The following is a 12044-nucleotide window of genomic DNA, read 5'->3' as shown; positions in this document are numbered from 1 at the left end:
TATTTTTCTTTTATAATTGCATTACATGATTACACATTACAATACATGATTATTTTTCTTTTATAAAACTTACATGATTACACATTACATTACATGATTATTTTTCTTTTATAATTACATTACATGATTATTTTTCTTTTATAAAACTTATATGATTACACATTACATTACATGATTACTTTTCTTTTATAATTACATTACATGATTATAACATTACAAGAAATTCTTAAAAATTAGGTTTTTTTCATTTACACTAGACAGTTTCTAAATACTTATTAATTCATTATATTACATGATTACAACATTACAAGAAATTTTTAAAAATTAGGTTTTTCTGATTTACACTCTGACAAGGTTCCTATTACTAGACAGTTTCTAAATACTTATTATATTAATTCTAAATCTTAAACTAAAATATTGTTACATACAATTTTATATTTAATAACATAATTATACAATTTAAAAAAATATTTACGAAGATTAATTTTAACAAAATACATTTTTGAAAGAAGTACAATATTTTTAAATTACAAAAATTTTGAAATTATTACCTATTCCTATACCTATTCAGTCATCCCCAATTTTACATTAATTAATCAATTATAAAGGCAAACCATACATCTCTTAATTGCGCCTATTCCTCATGCGTTTCGCGGACCTTGCGATGTCGGCACACTTCATTGTTATAGACATCCTAATTTCCTTCACAGAGCAATTAAATACTGCTCGTACGTAACAGATGATATCCTCCACCTTCTTTGGATTCAATTGTCGCTTCACTGGTCGTCCGAGATGAAGAAAAGCGGGAGACGGTTTGCCGCTTAGAGTGTGTGTGGCAAGAGTTTGTCTATCAAAAACCACTTCGAGCAAAGTCCTGGTAGCGATTGAAGCGTTAGTCCAACGAACTTTTTTACAATCATTGGCGGAAATGGTTGTGCCATTCGGACCAATTTGTATGGCTTGTGATTCGTCAGCCTCCTCTTCTGGTATATTTTCCTTCTCTTCTGTGTTCTCAAATGTTATTTCCGGAACTACGGGTTCCTGAAATAACATTTGCATTTGTTCCAGTTCCGACTCGGAATCGGTGGAATAATCTGCACTTGACTCGGAATCGGTGGAAGAATCTTCACTTGATTCATGTTGCACACTTGAGTTATTGATATCCTGTTCGTGTTCATCTTGTTCCATGTTTATTCTTGGAGCCATCGACAGATCCAAAGCCTCTTCGTTCGTTTCTAGATCCATTGGTAATGTTTGTTGATTGTCCAGAAAGCGTTGTAGCGCTGTAAATTCTGTTTCTGTGCTATGAAATAAATAGTTAAGAATCCAAATATTAGACATATTTCTTTCTATTTTTTTTTTCACTACTTACGTGTTTATCTGTCTTTAGCTTAAATGCTAATGATGATATGACGCAAAGTCACACAGGTTTTATACTCTTTCGGAGGGAGTGAGTGACCATGCAGGTAGCTGTAAGGACTACCTGTCATTAACCTTTAATCTTTAAGAATAACGTTTTAATCCTTTTAGTTTAGGTAAGGTAAAAAACTTTTGTTGTCAACAATAGTTCTTAAAAACTTTAACGAGGGCTGAACAAAAACAGGTAGGCGTGAAATAGGCACTTCATACTTGATTTTTTACTACTCATATTCATATAAATGATCTAGAAAGAAATTAGAATGAAGACCACATCGTCATTTAACACATTGAGTGCCAAGGGGTTTTGACGAAAACCTTCCTCGGGTGCCAAGCACATTTTTTTGCTATAAACTGGTGTAAAAGTAGGAAATATTCAGTTCTGCGCCAATCCCGGATGATTTTGTGGTTTATTTTGGATTTTATAACGGTTTTTTTTGTCGCACATGGCACTGCACGACGGAATTGCAATCGTAAAAATCGATGTCGTACGAAAATGTGCGACGCGATTTTTTTGATGTATCTTATTTATTTTCTTTTTACGCATTTTCCTTTACATTTATTTAAATTTCGGTGGTAAATGCCTACACTGTTTATAAAGCAGCTACGAATAGAAACATTAATATACGAACATTCCGTGAACGGGTTGCGAAGGGCCTACTAGATCTCACATCCCCGCATCCTGTATCGCAATCAAAACATATTATCACAAAAAGAGATGAAAATAATAAAACCATCCGACGTGCTTGTGTTTTATGCTACGCTGAAGCAAAAAGAAAATTTAGTCGAAAGGAAGCAAGAAAGAATATCAAAAGGACAACTACGTACTGTCCGCAATGCCCCAACACTCCCCAAATGTGCATTGATTGCTTTCCAAAATATACACATCTAAAAAAATAATGTAATTGTAGTTATCACATCCTACTTTTAATTTTTCAATATCTTTTTTATACTTTTTTCCGAAATATGGAATGAATTCCAATAAATTTTCAAAATTAAAAAGAACCTCCGATTTTTTATCATATAAACCGCAAAAATGACGATATCTCTGTGAAACTTGGACTAAAATTTAGGGCAAACATTAGGCTACTAGAAATACATTTAGCGTCAACCAAAAACACATGACAATACCTAAGGCCAGACAATGCCTGTCGCACGAAAACGCGGAGCCATGGCACTCAATGTGTTAAGCAGGGAAAACAATGTTTTAAAGAGTAGTGTCAGCTTTCTACTTTGTATTTAGTTGCAGATCTAGATATTCAGTTTTAGAGATGTTTTCTCCAGAATGACTCTTATTATTTCGAAAAATTCTTCTAACTGTTGTTAAGTGAGCCAAATTAAATGAAATTCTGTAAAACAATTAATAATTGCCGAGGAGCAAATATACTAAAATAACTAGTCTGGCTAACTGTTAGATCGGCCGATTGCAATCTTTATTGTTTAAACTATTTGTATCTCCCCTTAAACTAACGCCATATAGACAATCTTTTAATAGACAATCTTGGCATTAATCTCCGCGCGCTACTTAAGTGCCACTGACACGCCCGACATTTTATCTGCAGTTCAAATCGAGCTGTTACCACCGCTGACACTCGCCGAAATGCACTCGAATTGGCTGCTGGCTTTTCAATTATCAAACTGCACTCTGCGCCTTATCTTTGTAACGAGTGTTGAGTGCTATCGGCGACTCAAAGTAAACCACATCACATCACCACGCTGAGCATTGATGTCAACACTCTGCTTGTTGTTGTTGCAGTTGGAAGTGTGTAGTGGCAGTTGGTGTTCACCAACGCCACTTGCCGCATTCTCGGTGGTGTATTTAGGCCATTTTTAAAATTCGGTTGCCACAATTTCTACTCTCTATCTGCATGATGGCATCTTTTGGCGCACATTGAGGGAATTTACATATATTTTACACAAATCGGTCGCACTTGGTCCTTGCACGGCATCTAAGTTGTGTACAGAGTCTATGAAGTGCAATCTACTGTAGTTAAGGCTATTTTCGTTAACTCGATGAAAACTACGACGCATTTCCTTATATTTTTTTGTACTCGTTAGTTTGGTACTAGTTACGAACTAGTTTAATTTGGAGCAATTCAGTAATTTTTTCACATTTCTAGAAAATAGGCTAAATCAATATAATGTTTTACTGATTACAATTATTTGACATAATTTCTCCACTATAGAAAATCATCGTATCCATAAACCCACGTTACATGTCTATTTTTTGTAAAAGATATCCTTGAGAAATCAATCAATATTCTTATAAATATATTTTACTCTGAAAAGCTTCAAATATCAATTTAGTGCAGTCCTTGCTAAAAGTAATACGAAAAAAGTTATTGAGCACTCATTTTAGTAAAAATGACATTCATAGACAGTTCAAGAGTAGTTAAGCGCATACAGTCAATAAAAGAGACAACTACAGCAGCTCATTTGACTACAAAAAAATGTACTCGAACAGCAGAAAAAAGTAACTATTAGTTGTCAACCAGAAACGAATAGAAAAAGGCACTATGTGAAATCGCTTTTTGAGTGTCTACTTCCAGCTAATTTTAAACGATTGTGACACAAACAAACAGAAACTTACGCTAAACGGCAGAGATATAGACAAAGGACAAAAGTTGGCATAAACGAAGCAACAAAAAATTTGAAAAAAGTTGTCGACAGGGAATCAAAGAAATGGATGAGAGAACCAGCCATGCTAAAATCTCATTTGTTTTCAGAAAAGTAATGATAATAAAATTATATTTTAAGTTTCTAATATATTTATTTATCTTTTATAATTACATTACATGATTACAACATTACATTACATGATTATTTTTCTTTTATAATTACATTACATGATTACACATTACATTACATGATTACTTTTCTTTTATAATTACATTACATGATTATAACATTACAAGAAATTCTTAAAAATTAGGTTTTTTTTTCATTTACACTAGACAGTTTCTAAATACTTATTAATTCATTATATTACATGATTACAACATTACAAGAAATTTTTAAAAATTAGGTTTTTCTGATTTACATTCTGACAAGGTTCCTATTACTAGACAGTTTCTAAATACTTATTATATTAATTCTAAATCTTAAACTAAAATATTGTTACATACAATTTTATATTTAATAACATAATTATATAATTTAAAAAATATTTACGAAGATTAATTTAAAAAAAATACATTTTTGAAAGAAGTACAATATTTTTAAATTACAAAAATTTTAAAATTATTACCTATTCCTATACCTATTCAGTCATCCCCAATTTTACATTAATTAATCAATTATAAAGGCAAACCATACATCTCTTAATTGCGCCTATTCCTCATGCGTTTCGCGGACCTTGCGATGTCGGCACACTTCATTGTTATAGACATCCTAATTTCCTTCACAGAGCAATTAAATACTGCTCGTACGTAACAGATGATATCCTCCACCTTCTTTGGATTCAATTGTCGCTTCACTGGTCGTCCGAGATGAAGAAAAGCGGGAGACGGTTTGCCGCTTAGAGTGTGTGTGGCAAGAGTTTGTCTATCAAAAACCACTTCGAGCAAAGTCCTGGTAGCGATTGAAGCGTTAGTCCAACGAACTTTTTTACAATCATTGGCGGAAATGGTTGTGCCATTCGGACCAATTTGTATGGCTTGTGATTCGTCAGCCTCCTCTTCTGGTATGTTTTCCTTCTCTTCTGTGTTCTCAAATGTTATTTCCGGAACTACGGGTTCCTGAAATAACATTTGCATTTGTTCCAGTTCCGACTCGGAATCGGTGGAATAATCTGCACTTGACTCGGAATCGGTGGAAGAATCTTCACTTGATTCATGTTGCACACTTGAGTTATTGATATCCTGTTCGTGTTCATCTTGTTCCATGTTTATTCTTGGAGCCATCGACAGATCCAAAGCCTCTTCGTTCGTTTCTAGATCCATTGGTAATGTTTGTTGATTGTCCAGAAAGCGTTGTAGCGCTGTAAATTCTGTTTCTGTGCTATGAAATAAATAGTTAAGAATCCAAATATTAGACATATTTCTTTCTATTTTTTTTTTCACTACTTACGTGTTTATCTGTCTTTAGCTTAAATGCTAATGATGATATGACGCAAAGTCACACAGGTTTTATACTCTTTCGGAGGGAGTGAGTGACCATGCAGGTAGCTGTAAGGACTACCTGTCATTAACCTTTAATCTTTAAGAATAACGTTTTAATCCTTTTAGTTTAGGTAAGGTAAAAAACTTTTGTTGTCAACAATAGTTCTTAAAAACTTTAACGAGGGCTGAACAAAAACAGGTAGGCGTGAAATAGGCACTTCATACTTGATTTTTTACTACTCATATTCATATAAATGATCTAGAAAGAAATTAGAATGAAGACCACATCGTCATTTAACACATTGAGTGCCAAGGGGTTTTGACGAAAACCTTCCTCGGGTGCCAAGCACATTTTTTTGCTATAAACTGGTGTAAAAGTAGGAAATATTCAGTTCTGCGCCAATCCCGGATGATTTTGTGGTTTATTTTGGATTTTATAACGGTTTTTTTTGTCGCACATGGCACTGCACGACGGAATTGCAATCGTAAAAATCGATGTCGTACGAAAATGTGCGACGCGATTTTTTTGATGTATCTTATTTATTTTCTTTTTACGCATTTTCCTTTACATTTATTTAAATTTCGGTGGTAAATGCCTACACTGTTTATAAAGCAGCTACGAATAGAAACATTAATATACGAACATTCCGTGAACGGGTTGCGAAGGGCCTACTAGATCTCACATCCCCGCATCCTGTATCGCAATCAAAACATATTATCACAAAAAGAGATGAAAATAATAAAACCATCCGACGTGCTTGTGTTTTATGCTACGCTGAAGCAAAAAGAAAATTTAGTCGAAAGGAAGCAAGAAAGAATATCAAAAGGACAACTACGTACTGTCCGCAATGCCCCAACACTCCCCAAATGTGCATTGATTGCTTTCCAAAATATACACATCTAAAAAAATAATGTAATTGTAGTTATCACATCCTACTTTTAATTTTTCAATATCTTTTTTATACTTTTTTCCGAAATATGGAATGAATTCCAATAAATTTTCAAAATTAAAAAGAACCTCCGATTTTTTATCATATAAACCGCAAAAATGACGATATCTCTGTGAAACTTGGACTAAAATTTAGGGCAAACATTAGGCTACTAGAAATACATTTAGCGTCAACCAAAAACACATGACAATACCTAAGGCCAGACAATGCCTGTCGCACGAAAACGCGGAGCCATGGCACTCAATGTGTTAAGCAGGGAAAACAATGTTTTAAAGAGTAGTGTCAGCTTTCTACTTTGTATTTAGTTGCAGATCTAGATATTCAGTTTTAGAGATGTTTTCTCCAGAATGACTCTTATTATTTCGAAAAATTCTTCTAACTGTTGTTAAGTGAGCCAAATTAAATGAAATTCTGTAAAACAATTAATAATTGCCGAGGAGCAAATATACTAAAATAACTAGTCTGGCTAACTGTTAGATCGGCCGATTGCAATCTTTATTGTTTAAACTATTTGTATCTCCCCTTAAACTAACGCCATATAGACAATCTTTTAATAGACAATCTTGGCATTAATCTCCGCGCGCTACTTAAGTGCCACTGACACGCCCGACATTTTATCTGCAGTTCAAATCGAGCTGTTACCACCGCTGACACTCGCCGAAATGCACTCGAATTGGCTGCTGGCTTTTCAATTATCAAACTGCACTCTGCGCCTTATCTTTGTAACGAGTGTTGAGTGCTATCGGCGACTCAAAGTAAACCACATCACATCACCACGCTGAGCATTGATGTCAACACTCTGCTTGTTGTTGTTGCAGTTGGAAGTGTGTAGTGGCAGTTGGTGTTCACCAACGCCACTTGCCGCATTCTCGGTGGTGTATTTAGGCCATTTTTAAAATTCGGTTGCCACAATTTCTACTCTCTATCTGCATGATGGCATCTTTTGGCGCACATTGAGGGAATTTACATATATTTTACACAAATCGGTCGCACTTGGTCCTTGCACGGCATCTAAGTTGTGTACAGAGTCTATGAAGTGCAATCTACTGTAGTTAAGGCTATTTTCGTTAACTCGATGAAAACTACGACGCATTTCCTTATATTTTTTTGTACTCGTTAGTTTGGTACTAGTTACGAACTAGTTTAATTTGGAGCAATTCAGTAATTTTTTCACATTTCTAGAAAATAGGCTAAATCAATATAATGTTTTACTGATTACAATTATTTGACATAATTTCTCCACTATAGAAAATCATCGTATCCATAAACCCACGTTACATGTCTATTTTTTGTAAAAGATATCCTTGAGAAATCAATCAATATTCTTATAAATATATTTTACTCTGAAAAGCTTCAAATATCAATTTAGTGCAGTCCTTGCTAAAAGTAATACGAAAAAAGTTATTGAGCACTCATTTTAGTAAAAATGACATTCATAGACAGTTCAAGAGTAGTTAAGCGCATACAGTCAATAAAAGAGACAACTACAGCAGCTCATTTGACTACAAAAAAATGTACTCGAACAGCAGAAAAAAGTAACTATTAGTTGTCAACCAGAAACGAATAGAAAAAGGCACTATGTGAAATCGCTTTTTGAGTGTCTACTTCCAGCTAATTTTAAACGATTGTGACACAAACAAACAGAAACTTACGCTAAACGGCAGAGATATAGACAAAGGACAAAAGTTGGCATAAACGAAGCAACAAAAAATTTGAAAAAAGTTGTCGACAGGGAATCAAAGAAATGGATGAGAGAACCAGCCATGCTAAAATCTCATTTGTTTTCAGAAAAGTAATGATAATAAAATTATATTTTAAGTTTCTAATATATTTATTTATCTTTTATAATTACATTACATGATTACAACATTACATTACATGATTATTTTTCTTTTATAATTACATTACATGATTACACATTACATTACATGATTACTTTTCTTTTATAATTACATTACATGATTATAACATTACAAGAAATTCTTAAAAATTAGGTTTTTTTTTCATTTACACTAGACAGTTTCTAAATACTTATTAATTCATTATATTACATGATTACAACATTACAAGAAATTTTTAAAAATTAGGTTTTTCTGATTTACATTCTGACAAGGTTCCTATTACTAGACAGTTTCTAAATACTTATTATATTAATTCTAAATCTTAAACTAAAATATTGTTACATACAATTTTATATTTAATAACATAATTATATAATTTAAAAAATATTTACGAAGATTAATTTAAAAAAAATACATTTTTGAAAGAAGTACAATATTTTTAAATTACAAAAATTTTAAAATTATTACCTATTCCTATACCTATTCAGTCATCCCCAATTTTACATTAATTAATCAATTATAAAGGCAAACCATACATCTCTTAATTGCGCCTATTCCTCATGCGTTTCGCGGACCTTGCGATGTCGGCACACTTCATTGTTATAGACATCCTAATTTCCTTCACAGAGCAATTAAATACTGCTCGTACGTAACAGATGATATCCTCCACCTTCTTTGGATTCAATTGTCGCTTCACTGGTCGTCCGAGATGAAGAAAAGCGGGAGACGGTTTGCCGCTTAGAGTGTGTGTGGCAAGAGTTTGTCTATCAAAAACCACTTCGAGCAAAGTCCTGGTAGCGATTGAAGCGTTAGTCCAACGAACTTTTTTACAATCATTGGCGGAAATGGTTGTGCCATTCGGACCAATTTGTATGGCTTGTGATTCGTCAGCCTCCTCTTCTGGTATGTTTTCCTTCTCTTCTGTGTTCTCAAATGTTATTTCCGGAACTACGGGTTCCTGAAATAACATTTGCATTTGTTCCAGTTCCGACTCGGAATCGGTGGAATAATCTGCACTTGACTCGGAATCGGTGGAAGAATCTTCACTTGATTCATGTTGCACACTTGAGTTATTGATATCCTGTTCGTGTTCATCTTGTTCCATGTTTATTCTTGGAGCCATCGACAGATCCAAAGCCTCTTCGTTCGTTTCTAGATCCATTGGTAATGTTTGTTGATTGTCCAGAAAGCGTTGTAGCGCTGTAAATTCTGTTTCTGTGCTATGAAATAAATAGTTAAGAATCCAAATATTAGACATATTTCTTTCTATTTTTTTTTTCACTACTTACGTGTTTATCTGTCTTTAGCTTAAATGCTAATGATGATATGACGCAAAGTCACACAGGTTTTATACTCTTTCGGAGGGAGTGAGTGACCATGCAGGTAGCTGTAAGGACTACCTGTCATTAACCTTTAATCTTTAAGAATAACGTTTTAATCCTTTTAGTTTAGGTAAGGTAAAAAACTTTTGTTGTCAACAATAGTTCTTAAAAACTTTAACGAGGGCTGAACAAAAACAGGTAGGCGTGAAATAGGCACTTCATACTTGATTTTTTACTACTCATATTCATATAAATGATCTAGAAAGAAATTAGAATGAAGACCACATCGTCATTTAACACATTGAGTGCCAAGGGGTTTTGACGAAAACCTTCCTCGGGTGCCAAGCACATTTTTTTGCTATAAACTGGTGTAAAAGTAGGAAATATTCAGTTCTGCGCCAATCCCGGATGATTTTGTGGTTTATTTTGGATTTTATAACGGTTTTTTTTGTCGCACATGGCACTGCACGACGGAATTGCAATCGTAAAAATCGATGTCGTACGAAAATGTGCGACGCGATTTTTTTGATGTATCTTATTTATTTTCTTTTTACGCATTTTCCTTTACATTTATTTAAATTTCGGTGGTAAATGCCTACACTGTTTATAAAGCAGCTACGAATAGAAACATTAATATACGAACATTCCGTGAACGGGTTGCGAAGGGCCTACTAGATCTCACATCCCCGCATCCTGTATCGCAATCAAAACATATTATCACAAAAAGAGATGAAAATAATAAAACCATCCGACGTGCTTGTGTTTTATGCTACGCTGAAGCAAAAAGAAAATTTAGTCGAAAGGAAGCAAGAAAGAATATCAAAAGGACAACTACGTACTGTCCGCAATGCCCCAACACTCCCCAAATGTGCATTGATTGCTTTCCAAAATATACACATCTAAAAAATTAATGTAATTGTAGTTATCACATCCTACTTTTAATTTTTCAATATCTTTTTTATACTTTTTTCCGAAATATGGAATGAATTCCAATAAATTTTCAAAATTAAAAAGAACCTCCGATTTTTTATCATATAAACCGCAAAAATGACGATATCTCTGTGAAACTTGGACTAAAATTTAGGGCAAACATTAGGCTACTAGAAATACATTTAGCGTCAACCAAAAACACATGACAATACCTAAGGCCAGACAATGCCTGTCGCACGAAAACGCGGAGCCATGGCACTCAATGTGTTAAGCAGGGAAAACAATGTTTTAAAGAGTAGTGTCAGCTTTCTACTTTGTATTTAGTTGCAGATCTAGATATTCAGTTTTAGAGATGTTTTCTCCAGAATGACTCTTATTATTTCGAAAAATTCTTCTAACTGTTGTTAAGTGAGCCAAATTAAATGAAATTCTGTAAAACAATTAATAATTGCCGAGGAGCAAATATACTAAAATAACTAGTCTGGCTAACTGTTAGATCGGCCGATTGCAATCTTTATTGTTTAAACTATTTGTATCTCCCCTTAAACTAACGCCATATAGACAATCTTGGCATTAATCTACTGTTATTTTCGTTAACTCGATGAAAATTACAACGCATTTCCGTATATTTTTTTGTACTCGTTAGTTTGGTACTAGTTACGAACTAGTTTAATTTGGAGCAATACAGTAACTTGTTCACATTTGTAGAAAATAGGCTAAAACAATATAATGTTTGACTAATTACAATTATTTGGCACTTTTTTCAACTAGTTTGTAACTAGTCATATTTCGGCATAATTTGTAACTAGTTAGTTTTTGTTATTTGAGTATCATTTGTTACTAGTTCCTTGTCGATTACATATATTTTAACAATTTTTAATAAATAAAATAAATTTGAACTAATGTTATTTCAGTATCCTAGTTAACTAGTTCATATTAGGACTAGTTCACGTCTACGCTTAAAATGCATATGCGCAATTTCTTGTATCATTGTGACCACTTTTGTCTCAGCCATTAGCAACAGCCATTATTGCCGTTGATTCTCACTCATTGCCACTGTCTATTCATTTTCGAAATTATACCACTCAGTGGATTTTCTCTGAATTGACGCAAGTTCTTTGTTTGTCTTCGCAAAATTGGCTGTGACAGTGATTGTTGAATGCTCAATGCTTTGCGCTTGAGTGCTGAATGTATTGCGCCGCAGTGAATGCTGCAAATTGTTGCAATAATGACAACAACAACAGCCGCCTGCTTGCTTATTGTGTGGCATGTGCTGTGGCAAGTTTATCTATGGCCACTCGCACTTACCAGACTTTGTTGTTGTTGCTGCTACATTGTTTGTAGCTTCTTTCACATATATATTTTCAAATGTGTATGTATGTATGTGCATACATTAGCTATAATTTCTGCTCGCAAGTGTGTGCTCAGCAATAAGTGCTACGCCATTGTAGCAGATAGTAATAGCTTCTGCTGCCACTGCCGCTT

The 12044-nt window shown here is 33.8% G+C and overlaps 2 protein-coding genes across 4 annotated transcripts in view; one reads left to right on the top strand and one right to left on the bottom strand.

Moving 5' to 3' along the window:
• Positions 1–12044, top strand: part of LOC105211709 (neurogenic protein mastermind) — a 299950-nt gene that overhangs the window by 235538 nt on the left and 52368 nt on the right. The gene's annotated exons all lie outside the window — the stretch shown is intronic.
• Positions 8728–9566, bottom strand: LOC114803935 (protein insensitive-like). Its single transcript, XM_029039851.2, has one exon. It carries the CDS (start codon positions 9563–9565, stop codon positions 8849–8851), a length of 717 nt encoding a protein of 238 aa, XP_028895684.2. The 5' UTR covers position 9566; the 3' UTR covers positions 8728–8848.

The sequence above is a fragment of the Zeugodacus cucurbitae genome, chromosome 6 (assembly GCF_028554725.1).
Source record: "Zeugodacus cucurbitae isolate PBARC_wt_2022May chromosome 6, idZeuCucr1.2, whole genome shotgun sequence".
Classification (NCBI taxonomy): Eukaryota; Metazoa; Arthropoda; class Insecta; order Diptera; family Tephritidae; genus Zeugodacus; species Zeugodacus cucurbitae.
This window is presented reverse-complemented; position numbering and strand designations above follow the sequence as displayed.